Source organism: Rana temporaria, chromosome 6 (assembly GCF_905171775.1).
Source record: "Rana temporaria chromosome 6, aRanTem1.1, whole genome shotgun sequence".
NCBI lineage: Eukaryota > Metazoa > Chordata > Amphibia > Anura > Ranidae > Rana > Rana temporaria.
In genome coordinates, this window is record NC_053494.1 from 1,041,980 (window position 1) to 1,056,687 (window position 14,708).

General features: G+C 51.4%; 1 protein-coding gene across 1 annotated transcript; it reads left to right on the forward strand.

The window, feature by feature from the left end:
• Positions 1-222: 222 nt before the first annotated feature.
• Positions 223-5,992, forward strand: LOC120942895 (cytochrome c oxidase subunit 6A, mitochondrial-like). The gene is made up of 3 exons (XM_040355846.1): positions 223-368; positions 4,212-4,354; positions 5,827-5,992. Exons 1-3 carry the CDS (start codon positions 296-298, stop codon positions 5,914-5,916), a joined length of 306 nt encoding a protein of 101 aa, XP_040211780.1. The 5' UTR covers positions 223-295; the 3' UTR covers positions 5,917-5,992.
• Positions 5,993-14,708: the final 8,716 nt, after the last annotated feature.

Consider the following 14,708-nt stretch of genomic DNA (forward strand, 5'->3'; position numbering starts at 1 on the left):
TGAGTAGAGTGAAGGACACTGACATGGAGGTCTGAGTATAATGAAGGACACTGACATGGAGGTCTGAGTAGAGTGAAGGACACTGACATGGAGGGCTGAGCTCCTCGCCCATGTTGAGGTTTTCTGTGCAGCGTGTTGTGTGTCAGGGATAAACTTAGACGAGAATTTGGCCCAGGCCCAGGTCTGGAGGACATTAGATCCGTACACCCCCTCCCTCCCTACTCACATCTTACTAAGCAATCAGTGACCTTCCCAAACCACCCAGACACTGACCGCGTCCCCAACACAGCTGAGAATGGTGATCCCCGGGGCCCCGATATTCCAGAGGGCCATGGCCACCGCAGCCCATGGGCATGGGTCCGGAGGAGGTGAGGAGCCAGCTTCACTACAACCTCTAATACTACTACCTTACTACTACTACTGTACACACTACTAACCCCATCACTACACCTTCCTCTACTACTACTACTACTACTACTACTACTAACCCCATCACTACACCTTCCTCTACTACTACTACCCTGCACTACTACTAACCCCATCACTACACCTTCCTCTACTACTACTACCCTGCACTACTACTAACCCCATCACTACACCTTCCTCTACTACTACTACTACTAACCCCATCACTACACCTTCCTCTACTACTACTACTACTACTAACCCCATCACTACTCCCTTCACTATAACTTTGTCTACTACTACTACTACCCTCCACCGCTACTCTACTACTACTGTACACACTACTAAATCCTTCACTACTCCACTCATTACACCTTCCTCTTCTACTATTCTTCCTTTCATACTACTCCCTTCACTACTACTCTGAACTTGAAGTAGAAGAAGGTGAACTAAAGTCAGTGGCCGCGATTCAGATACATTGTCGTATCTTTGAGTGGGCGTGGCTCATCTCATTTGCGCTACACCGACGTAACATAGAGAGGCAAGTACTGTATTCACAAAGCACTCGCTATCTAAGTTACGTCGGCGTATCGTAAATGGGCCGGCGTAAGCCCGCGTAATTCAAAGTAGCAAGGCAGTGGGCGTGTTGTGTTGTAATGAAGCGTGACCCCATGTAAATGCATGGCCGATCGAACGGCGCATGCTCAGAATCACGTCGCAAATACTCCCTAAGATACGACGGCTCAATGCTTTGTCGACGTGAACGTAACTTACGCCCAGCCCCATTCACGTACGACTTACGCAAACGACGTAGCTAAATCCGACGGGCGAAAGTAAGTTTCTGAATCGGCGTATCCCGGTCATTTGCATATTCAACGCGTAAATCTACGGAAGCGCCCCTTGCGGCCAGCGTAAATATGCGCCCCAAGATACGACGGCGTAGGAGACTTACATCGGTCTTATCTTGGCCAAATACAGGCGTAACTGATTCTATGAATCGGCGCACAGATACGACGGCGCTCATTTGGACTTACGACGGCGTATCTGGAGATCCGTTCTGAATCCGGGCCAGTTTGTCCCTCGTACAGAAGCAAGGCGGGGGGAGGGGGAGGCAGGAACGGGGCGGAGGGGTAAACACCGGATCCGGCTCGGGATCAGGAACAGGCAGCAAGGAAGGGACCGGAATTGAGACACACCGGGGGAAGGGAGGAGAAGTAGCTCCTCCCCCCCGACAGCTGAACACTAATCTGCCTGATTACTCAGCCTGCCGGCTCCTGGGAGACACCCGCTGGCGGACACTGGAACTGCAGCAACCAGCAAAGAGCAGGGAAGTGCCACCTAATCCTAACAATATCCACCTTGTAGTATCTTCCCTCATCCCATTCCATCCGAGGAGGACCCTCGTTACTACTCCTTGTACTACTACCCCTACTACTATTTACTAATCCCCCCCCCCCCATTACTAATCTCTTTACTACTACTATTATCTCTTACTACCCCTATTAATGGTCAATTCACTAAAATTCCTCCATTACTACTCCCTTTACTACTACCCTTATACTACTCCTACTACCCCTATTACAGCTTGATTCACTAAAACCCCCCATTACTACTACCCTCCATTACTACTACCTCCCATTACTACTACCTCCCATTACTACTACCCTCCATTACTACTACCTCCCATTACTACTACCCCCCATTACTACTACCTCCCATTACTACTACCCCCCATTACTACTACCCCCCATTACTACTACCTCCCATTACTACTACCCTCCATTACTACTACCTCCCATTACTACTACCTCCCATTACTACTACCCTCCATTACTACTACCTCCCATTACTACTACCCTCCATTACTACTACCCTCCATTACTACTACCCTCCATTACTACTACCCCCCATTACTACTACCCCCCATTACTACTACCTCCCATTACTACTACCCTCCATTACTACTACCTCCCATTACTACTACCCTCCATTACTACTATCCTCCATTACTACTACCCTCCATTACTACTACCCTCCATTACTACTACCCCCCATTACTACTACCTCCCATTACTACTACCTCCCATTACTACTACCCTCCATTACTACTACCTCCCATTACTACTACCCTCCATTACTACTACCCTCCATTACTACTACCCCCCATTACTACTACCTCCCATTACTACTACCTCCCATTACTACTACCCCCCATTACTACTACCCCCCATTACTACTACCTCCCATTACTACTACCCCCCATTACTACTACCCCCCATTACTACTACCTCCCATTACTACTACCCCCCATTACTACTACCTCCCATTACTACTACCCTCCATTACTACTACCCCCCATTACTACTACCTCCCATTACTACTACCTCCCATTACTACTACCCCCCATTACTACTACCCCCCATTACTACTACCTCCCATTACTACTACCCCCCATTACTACTACCCCCCATTACTACTACCTCCCATTACTACTACCCCCCATTACTACTACCTCCCATTACTACTACCCTCCATTACTACTACCTCCCATTACTACTACCCTCCATTACTACTATCCTCCATTACTACTACCCTCCATTACTACTACCCTCCATTACTACTACCCCCCATTACTACTACCTCCCATTACTACTACCTCCCATTACAACTACCCTCCATTACTACTACCTCCCATTACTACTACCCTCCATTACTACTACCCTCCATTACTACTACCCTCCATTACTACTACCCCCCATTACTACTACCCCCCATTACTACTACCTCCCATTACTACTACCCTCCATTACTACTACCTCCCATTACTACTACCCTCCATTACTACTATCCTCCATTACTACTACCCTCCATTACTACTACCCTCCATTACTACTACCCCCCATTACTACTACCTCCCATTACTACTACCTCCCATTACTACTACCCCCCATTACTACTACCTCCCATTACTACTACCCCCCATTACTACTACCCCCCATTACTACTACCTCCCATTACTACTACCCTCCATTACTACTACCTCCCATTACTACTACCCTCCATTACTACTACCTCCATTACTACTACCTCCCATTACTACTACCCTCCATTACTACTACCTCCCATTACTACTACCCTCCATTACTACTATCCTCCATTACTACTACCCTCCATTACTACTACCCTCCATTACTACTACCCCCCATTACTACTACCTCCCATTACTACTACCTCCCATTACTACTACCCCCCATTACTACTACCTCCCATTACTACTACCCCCCATTACTACTACCCCCCATTACTACTACCTCCCATTACTACTACCCTCCATTACTACTACCTCCCATTACTACTACCCCCCATTACTACTACCCTCCATTACTACTACCTCCCATTACTACTACCCTCCATTACTACTACCCCCCATTACTACTACCTCCCATTACTACTACCTCCCATTACTACTACCCTCCATTACTACTACCTCCCATTACTACTACCCCCCATTACTACTACCCTCCATTACTACTACCTCCCATTACTACTACCCTCCATTACTACTACCTCCCATTACTACTACCCCCCATTACTACTACCTCCCATTACTACTACCCTCCATTACTACTACCCCCTCCCTATTACTACCCTTATCCTCAACTACTACCCCACCACTAATACTCCACCACTACTACCCCCTCCCACTAGGCCCGGTCCCCCGTGTGTAATGACCCCCCCTAGGCCCGGTCCCCGGTGTAAAGACAGAGTGACCCCCCGTGTGTAATGACCCCCTTGTGTCCCCTCAGCTCGTATCTGGAAGATCCTGACCTTCGTTGTGGCCCTTCCGGGGGTCGGGGTGTGTATGCTCAACGCCTGGCTGGCTGCTCAGAATCACCCCCATCACAACCCCGACTTCAAGGCCTACAGTCACCTGAGGATCCGCACCAAGGTGAGTCCCGCCCACCAGGGGCCACAGGGGCCCCACACATCCCAACTCCAGAAACTCCAACGGGGGAGGGGGGTCTCTACATCCAATCACCGATCATCCAATCTCTACATCCAATCACCGATCATCCAATCACTGATCATCCAATCACCGATCATCCAATCACTGATCATCCAATCTCTACATCCAATCATCGATCATCCAATCACCGATCATCCAATCACCGATCATCCAATCACTGATCATCCAATCACCGATCATCCAATCACCGATCATACAATCACTACATCCAATCACCGATCATCCAATCACCGATCATACAATCCCTACATCCAATCACCGATCATCCAATCTCTACATCCAATCACCGATCATCCAATCACCGATCATGCAATCACCGATCATGCAATCACCGATCATCCAATCACCGATCATCTAATCCCTACATGCAATCACCGATCATCCAATCTCTACATCCAATCACTGATCATCCAATCTCTACATCCAATCACCGATCATCCAATCACCGATCATCCAATCACCGATCATCCAATCACTACATCCAATCACCGATCATCCAATCACCGATCATACAATCTCTACATCCAATCACCAATCTCTACATCCAATCACCGATCATCCAATCACCGATCATCCAATCACCGATCATGCAATCACCGATCATCCAATCACTGATCATCTAATCCCTACATGCAATCACCGATCATCCAATCTCTACATCCAATCACTGATCATCCAATCTCTACATCCAATCACTGATCATCCAATCTCTACATCCAATCTCTACATCCAATCACCGATCATCCAATCACCGATCATCCAATCACCGATCATCCAATCTCTACATCCAATCACTGATCATCCAATCTCTACATCCAATCTCTACATCCAATCACTGATCATCCAATCTCTACATGCAATCACCGATCATCCAATCTCTACATCCAATCACTGATCATCCAATCTCTACATCCAATCACTGATCATCCAATCTCTACATCCAATCTCTACATCCAATCACCGATCATCCAATCACCGATCATCCAATCACCGATCATCCAATCTCTACATCCAATCACTGATCATCCAATCTCTACATCCAATCTCTACATCCAATCACTGATCATCCAATCTCTACATCCAATCACCGATCATCCAATCTCTACATCCAATCACTGATCATCCAATCTCTACATCCAATCACTGATCATCCAATCTCTACATCCAATCTCTACATCCAATCACCGATCATCCAATCACCGATCATCCAATCACCGATCATCCAATCTCTACATCCAATCACTGATCATCCAATCTCTACATCCAATCATCGATCATCCAATCACCAATCATCCAATCACCGATCATCCAATCACCGATCATCCAATCACCGATCATACAATCTCTGTATATTCGGCCCCCCAATGATCGGTGCCCCCCGTTGTCTCTTGCAGCGCTTCCCCTGGGGTGACGGGAATCGATCTCTCTTCCACAATCCTCATGTGAACGCACTTCCCTCCGGATACGAAGAGCCGCACCACTGATCCGGAACCTGCACAGGGGCCCCACGGAGGGACCCCACACACGTATTGTACGATCCGCAATAAAAGGAGAACCGAATTGTGTCGTGTCTTGTCACTTCCAGCATTCCAGGGTTCTGGGTAATGACCGGACCGGGGGGTTCTGGGTAATGACCGGACCGGAGGGTTCTGGGTAATGACCGGAGGGTTCTGGGTAATGACCGGACCGGAGGGTTCTGGGTAATGACCGGAGGGTTCTGGGTAATGACCGGAGGGTTCTGGGTAATGACCGGACCGGAGGGTTCTGGGTAATGACCGGAGGGTTCTGGGTAATGACCGGACCGGAGGGTTCTGGGTAATGACCGGACCGGGGGGTTCTGGGTAATGACCGGAGGGTTCTGGGTAATGACCGGAGGGTTCTGGGTAATGACCGGACCGGGGGGTTCTGGGTAATGACCGGAGGGTTCTGGGTAATGACCGGAGGGTTCTGGGTAATGACCGGAGGGTTCTGGGTAATGACCGGAGGGTTCTGGGTAATGACCGGACCGGAGGGTTCTGGGTAATGACCGGACCGGAGGGGAGGTTGGAGGGAGGATATGAGGCCGGAGGGGAGGTTGGAGGGAGGATATGAGGCTGGAGGGAGGATATGAGGCTGGAGGGAGGATATGAGGCCGGAGGGGAGTCTGGAGGGAGGATATGAGGCTGGAGGGAGGATATGAGGCCAGAGGGGAGTCTGGAGGGAGGATATGAGGCCGGAGGGGAGGCTGGAGGGAGGATATGAGGCTGGAGGGAGGATATGAGGCCAGAGGGGAGTCTGGAGGGAGGATATAAGTCTGGAGGGGAGGCTGGAGGGAGGATATGAGGCCGGAGGGGAGGCTGGAGGGAGGATATGAGGCCGGAGGGGAGGCTGGAGGGAGGATATGAGGCCGGAGGGAGGATATGAGTCTGGAGGGAGGATATGAGGCCGGAGGGGAGGCTGGAGGGAGGATATGAGGCCGGAGGGAGGATATGAGTCTGGAGGGAGGATATGAGGCCGGAGGGGAGGCTGGAGGGAGGATATGAGGCCGGAGGGAGGATATGAGTCTGGAGGGAGGATATGAGGCCGGAGGGGAGGCTGGAGGGAGGATATGAGGCCGGAGGGAGGATATGAGTCTGGAGGGAGGATATGAGGCCGGAGGGGAGGCTGGAGGGAGGATATGAGGCCGGAGGGGAGGCTGGAGGGAGGATATGAGGCCAGAGGGGAGTCTGGAGGGAGGATATGAGGCCGGAGGGGAGGATAGGAGGCCGGAGGGAGGATATGAGGCCGGAGGGGAGGATAGGAGGCCGGAGGGAGGATATGAGGCCGGAGGGGAGGCTGGAGGGAGGATATGAGGCTGGAGAGGAGTCTGGAGGGAGGATATGAGGCCGGAGGGGAGTCTGGAGGGAGGATATGAGGCCGGAGGGGAGTCTGGAGGGAGGATATGAGGCTGGAGGGGAGTCTGGAGGGAGGATATGAGGCTGGAGGGGAGGTTGGAGGGAGGATATGAGGCCGGAGGGGAGGCTGGAGGGAGGATATGAGGCCGGAGGGGAGGCTGGAGGGAGGATATGAGGCTGGAGGGGAGGCTGGAGGGAGGATATGAGGCTGGAGGGGAGGCTGGAGGGAGGATATGAGGCTGGAGGGGAGGCTGGAGGGAGGATATGAGTCCGGAGGGAGGATATGAGGCCGGAGGGGAGGCTGGAGGGAGGATATGAGGCTGGAGGGGAGGCTGGAGGGAGGATATGAGGCTGGAGGGGAGGCTGGAGGGAGGATATGAGGCTGGAGGGGAGGCTGGAGGGAGGATATGAGTCCGGAGGGAGGATATGAGGCCGGAGGGGAGGCTGGAGGGAGGATATGAGGCCGGAGGGGAGGTTGGAGGGAGGATAGGAGGCCGGAGGGGAGTCTGGAGGGAGGATATGAGGCCGGAGGGGAGGTTGGAGGGAGGATATGAGGCCGGAGGGGAGGTTGGAGGGAGGATATGAGGCCGGAGGGAGGATATGAGGCTGGAGGGAGGATATGAGTCCGGAGGGGAGTCTGGAGGGAGGATATGAGGCTGGAGGGAGGATAGGAGGCCGGAGGGGAGGCTGGAGGGAGGATATGAGGCCGGAGGGGAGGCCGGAGGGAGTATATGAGGCCGGAGGGGAGGCTGGAGGGAGGATATGAGGCTGGAGATGAGTCTGGAGGGAGGATATGAGGTTATCAGACTTTTCCCGGCTAAGATGATGCCATCAGTCTGCTGCAGGCAGAAGGGGGTATTTCCTCCGTCTCCCCTCCCCCAGGGATCAGACTGTACATTGTGTGATCTCTCTGGGAGGGCGGAGACTTTGCAGTCACAAGGTGCGAGGCGGCAGCAGGGGCTGATCTGTGTCAGACATTTGTGAACACCACTTTGGTACCAGTCTGTAGTGAGCCCTGGACCCGGATCTTGTGCACCCTGTCTGGAGGAGGATGAGGAGGACTCTGTCTGTCTGGAGGAGGATGAGGAGGACTCTGTCTGGAGGAGGATGAGGAGGACTCTGTCTGTCTGGAGGAGGATGAGGAGGACTCCAAATTAGGATGAAAAACTCAAATCACTCAGAGACCAAAACCACAATGAAGGTGTGTGGGGGGGGGGGGGCGGATGTGTGGGGGGGGGAGGAGCGGATGTGGGGGGGGGGGAGGAGCGGATGTGGGGGGGGGGGGGCGGATGTGTGTGGGGGGGGGAGGAGCGGATGTGGGGGGGGGGGGAGGGGTGGATGTGGGGGGGGGAGGAGCAGATGTGGGGGGGGGGGGGCAGGATGTGGGTGTCGGAGAAGTTCCTCATTTCTTATCAGAGCGTCACTTTTCCTTTTCTACATTTCATCACTTGTGTGAGTACCCGGGACTTGGCTGAAACAGTCAGGAACCAATGAAAGCGACAGGTAACAATGGGCTGGATTCAGAGACGGTTACGCCGGCGTATCAGTAGATATCAGTATATACGCCATTGTAACTCTGAATCTGCGCCGGCGTAAATTTAAGCGTATTCTGGAAATCAGATACGCCTAAATTAGGCTCAGATACGAGCGGCGTAAGTCTCCTACGCTGTCGTATCTTAGGGTGCAATATTTACGCTGGCCGCCAGGTGGCGCTTCCGTTGAGTTCGGCGTAGAATATGCAAACGACTAGATACGCCGATTCAGAAATGTACGTGCGCCCGGCGCATTTTTTTTTACGTCATTTACGTACGGCGATTCCCGGCGTAAAGTTAGTCGAACAAATAGCTGGCCTAGTCTGTTAAGTACGGCCGTCGTTCGAAATTTGAACATTTTACGTTGTTTGCGTAAGTTGTCCGTGAATGGGGCTGGACGTCATTTACGTTCACGTCGAAACCAATGACGTCCTTGCGGCGTACTTTGGAGCAATGCGCACTGGGATATGTCATGCGCCGTTCGTTAAAAACGTCAATCACGTCGGGTCACTAGTCATTAACATAAAACACGCCCCCCTCATCCTCATTTGAATTAGGCGCGCTTAGGCCGGCACATTTACGCTACACTACCGCAACTTACGGAGCAAGTGCTTTGTGAATACAGCACTTGCCTCTCTGACTTACGGCGGCGTAGCGTAAATAACGTACGTTACGCCCGCAGAAACTTGCGTCCCCGTACCTGAATCCAGCCCGATATGTACGGATTCAATAGACTCCCCAATAACTTGTGGTGTGTGGGGGGTGTGGCTAAAGGGGAACCCCAGGCCGGCCTACGACACCTCCAGTACCCACCCAGGGAAATAATCTCAATACCCAGGGTGTGTCCCCTTTAAGAGCAACCGCCGCAACGTCCTTATTATCCTTCTCATCATCTTCACCGGCAATGTGGACAATCTTTGGATTGGTATTCTATGAAAAGCATTAAAGGTTCCTGGACAAAGCCCCCCCACCAAATCCTGTACACAGTCAGCGGTCCTCCCCCGAGCGATCGATCGATCTTAGATGCAGGTGTGTCGCAGTGGCATTCAGTCCTTGAGCTCTTGCAGGGTGTCCTTCTTTAGCATGAACAGTCTGTTCCTCTGGGCTGGAGCTGCATGAACAATCTGTTCCTCTGGGCTGGAGCTGCAGGCTATGTGCCCCTTGGTAGGCTGCAATTGTACACACAAATAAAGTGCAGGAGATGCTCTCATGATGAGGTGAAGGCAAAAAAAGGCTCTGGCCTAGTTCCTCTGGCTTTTTATCTCCTTCCCCACCAGAGACTGCGGACATACTGCACAAGATTACCAGAGACTGCGGTCATACTGCACAAGATTACCAGAGACTGCGGACATACTGCACAAGATTACCAGATACTGCGGACATACTGCACAAGATTACCAGAGATTGCGGACATACTGCACGAGATTACCAGAGACTGCGGACATACTGCACAAGATTACCAGATACTGCGGACATACTGCATTAGATTACCAGAGACTGCGGACATACTGCACAAGATTACCAGATACTGCGGACATACTGCATTAGATTACCAGAGACTGCGGACATACTGCATTAGATTACCAGAGACTGCGGACATACTGCAGGAGATTACCAGATACTGCGGACATACTGCAGGAGATTACCAGATACTGTGGACATACTGCACAAGATTACCAGAGATTGCGGACATACTGCACGAGATTACCAGAGACTGCGGACATACTGCACAAGATTACCAGAGACTGCGGACATACTGCACGAGATTACCAGAGACTGCGGACATACTGCACGAGATTACCAGAGACTTCGGACATACTGCACGAGATTACCAGAGACTGCGGACATAATGCACAAGATTACCAGAGACTTCGGACACATACTGCACGAGATTACCAGAGACTGCGGACATACTGCACAAGATTACCAGAGACTGCGGACATACTGCACGAGATTACCAGAGACTGCGGACATACTGCACAATATTACCAGAGACTGCGGACATACTGCACGAGATTACCAGAGACTGCGGACATAATGCACAAGATTACCAGAGACTTCGGACACATACTGCACGAGATTACCAGAGACTGCGGACATACTGCACAAGATTACCAGAGACTGCGGACATACTGCACGAGATTACCAGAGACTGCGGTCATACTGCACAAGATTACCAGAGACTGCGTACATAATGCACAAGATTACCAGAGACTGCAGACATACTGCAGGAGATTACCAGAGACTGCAGACATACTGCACAAGATTACCAGATACTGCGGACATACTGCACAAGATTACCAGAGACTGCGGGCATACTGCGCGAGATTACCAGAGACTGCGGACATACTGCAGGAGATTACCAGAGACTGCGGACATACTGCACGAGATTACCAGATACTGCGGACATACTGCACAAGATTACCAGAGACTGCGGGCATACTGCACGAGATTACCAGAGACTGCGGACATACTGCACGAGATTACCAGAGACTGCGGACATACTGCACAAGATTACCAGAGACTGCGGACATACTGCACGAGATTACCAGAGACTGCAGACATACTGCACAAGATTACCAGAGACTGCGGACATACTGCACGAGATTACCAGATACTGCGGACATACTGCACAAGATTACCAGAGACTGCGGACATACTGCACAAGATTACCAGAGACTGCGGACATACTGCACGAGATTACCAGATACTGCGGACATACTGCACAAGATTACCAGAGACTGCGGACATACTGCACGAGATTACCAGATACTGCGGACATACTGCACAAGATTACCAGAGACTGCGGACATACTGCACGAGATTACCAGATACTGCGGACATACTGCACAAGATTACCAGAGACTGCGGGCATACTGCACGAGATTACCAGAGACTGCGGACATACTGCAGGAGATTACCAGAGACTGCGGACATACTGCACGAGATTACCAGATACTGCGGACATACTGCACAAGATTACCAGAGACTGCGGACATACTGCAGGAGATTACCAGAGACTGCGGTCATACTGCACAAGATTACCAGAGACTGCGGACATACTGCACAAGATTACCAGAGACTGTGGACATACTGCACGAGATTACCAGAGACTGCGGACATACTGCACAAGATTACTAGAGACTGCGGACATACTGCACAAGATTACCAGAGATTGCAGACATACTGCACAAGATTACCAGAGACTGCGGACATACTGCACGAGATTACTAGAAACTACGGACATACAGCACAAGATTACCAGAGACTGCGGACATACTGCACAAGATTACCAGAGACTGCGGACATACTGCAGGAGATTACCAGAGACTGCGGACATACTGCACAAGATTACCAGAGACTGCGGACATACTGCACAAGATTACCAGAGACTGCGGTCATACTGCACAAGATTACCAGAGATTGCGGACATACCCCCCTTTTACATCACAACACACCCTTTACTTTGCAGCCCCCCTTTAACCACTTCCCGACGGCCGTACGACTATATACGGCCGCAGGGTGGTTCTACTTCTCTGGGGCACCGTGTTTTTACGGCCGCCCCTTTCCTCGTTCCCCGCACACGCTCCCGAGCGCGCAGCGGGGAACTTCTGTGCTGGCCGTGTCCTTTGGACACAGCCAATCACAGATCGCCGTCAACGGCCAATCGGAGCGGCCGTTTCCTAGGCGATCTGTGCGGCCAATGAGAGATGATCTCATATGTTTACATATGAGATCATTTCTCATTCCCGGCTCTCGCAGACAGCGGTGCTGTCAGGGGAGAGAGGAGACGGATCTGTGTCTCTTGTACATAGAGACACAGATCGGTCACCTCCCCCATTCACCCCCCTTCCCCCACAGTTAGAACACTATATAGGACACACATTTAACCCCTTCCTCACCCCCTAGTGTTAACCCCTTCCCTGCCAGTCACATTTATACAGTAATTAGTGCATATTTATAGCACTGATCGCTGTATAAATGTGAATGGCGCCAAAAATGTGTCAAAAGTGTCCGATACGTCCGCCATAATGTCGCAGTCGCAATAAAAATCGCAGATCGCCACCATTACTAGTAAAAAAAAAAAAAAAAAAAATAATTCTGTCCCTTAGTTTGTAGGCGCTATAACTTTTGCTATATGTAGAAGAATACGTATCGGCCTAAACTGAGGATAAAAATAAAAAAAAATTGAGCTATTTATTATAGCAACAAGTAAAAAATTTTTTTTTTTTTTTCAAAATTGTCGCTCTATTTTTGTTTATAGCGCAAAAAATAAAAACCGCAGAGATGATGAAATACCACCAAAAGAAAGCTTTATTTGTGGGAAAAAAAGGACGCCAATTTTGTTTGGGAGCCACGTCGCACGACCGCGCAATTGTTAGTTAAAGCGACGCAGCGCCGAATCGCAAAAAAGTCCTCTGGGCAGGAAGGGGGTTTAAGTGGCCGGTAAGGAAGGGGTTAAATGACATTATAGCACCTCCCTTTACATTAGTCCTGATCACACCCCCTCCATATACATCCCAGTGCACTGCCTGATCCCCACCCATCCACCTCAGAGCCTGCTGGGACTTGTAGTTCTCCGTCTTCTCCTGGGGCTCATGGAGAAGATGGAGATTGGAGAACTACAAGTCCCAGCAGGTTTTACATACAATGAGGCTCTGAGGTGGATTGCATGCACCTATCAATCCCCAGGATTGGATAACACTGTTATCTGACCCTGCCCCCCCCCCGGGGAATGATATATATATATATTGCCTACAGGAGGGGGGCGGCGCCCGGGCGCTCCCTATGGGCGGCGGCCGCCACTGTTCCCCACAGTCTTTTGCTGCTGTCTGATGATTGGCTCATTCTCTTCCAATAGGGAGTTTACAAACAAGCCGTTCTGAGAGTCTGTGTGAAGAGAGAGTGACAGACATTGGCCAGCGGTGAGGACAGCCAACTATTGGCCAATCTCTATCTGCTGGTCAAAGTGGCTCTATGAGGAAGCAGGGGCCCGGGGCCCCCGAAGTTATAGGGTTTGTGTTCTCAGGGTTGCCCCCAAGTCACACGGATGGGAATTGTGAGTGCGGAGTGTCAGAGGAGGAGAGATCAGGTGCGATGGAAGCTGACCCCTCCGGACCAGCGGGTGCGATGGAAGCTGACCCCTCCGGACCAGCGGGTGCGATGGAAGCTGACCCCTCCGGACCAGCGGGTGCGATGGAAGCTGACCCCTCCGGACCAGCGGGTGCGATGGAAGCTGACCCCTCCGGACCAGCGGGTGCGATGGAAGCTGACCCCTCCGGACCAGCGGGTGGTCTTCCTCGTCCCGTCACTAATTCCGGCTCCTATTGTTCTCTGTGGAGTTCCTGAGTACCGATCCCCCTCCCCCACCATTGTACCGATCCCCCTCCCCCCACCATTCAGCTTTAATCATATAAAAAAAAAAAAAAAACAGGTCAGAGTGACACCAACAATGTCCCCAGACTGGGTCATAGAGCAACTATTATATATCACCAGGGGCCACACACCCCTAACCAGGGGCCACACACCCATAACCAGGGGCCACATAGATACCCAATCCAGAAACAACACAGAGATAACCAGGATATATCAGGGGGGGGGCATCATGTGTATAAAGGGACACGGGGGGGGGCATAATGTGTATAAAGGGACACGGGGGGGGGCGATGCTGGAGGACGGGGGGGGGGGGCATCATGTGTATAAAGGGACACGGGGGGGGGGGCATAATGTGTATAAAGGGACACGGGGGGGGGCGATGCTGGAGGACGGGGGGGGGGGGGCATCATGTGTATAAAGGGACACGGGGGGGGGGCATAATGTGTATAAAGGGACACGGGGGGGGGCGATGCTGGAGGACGGGGGGGGGGGGGG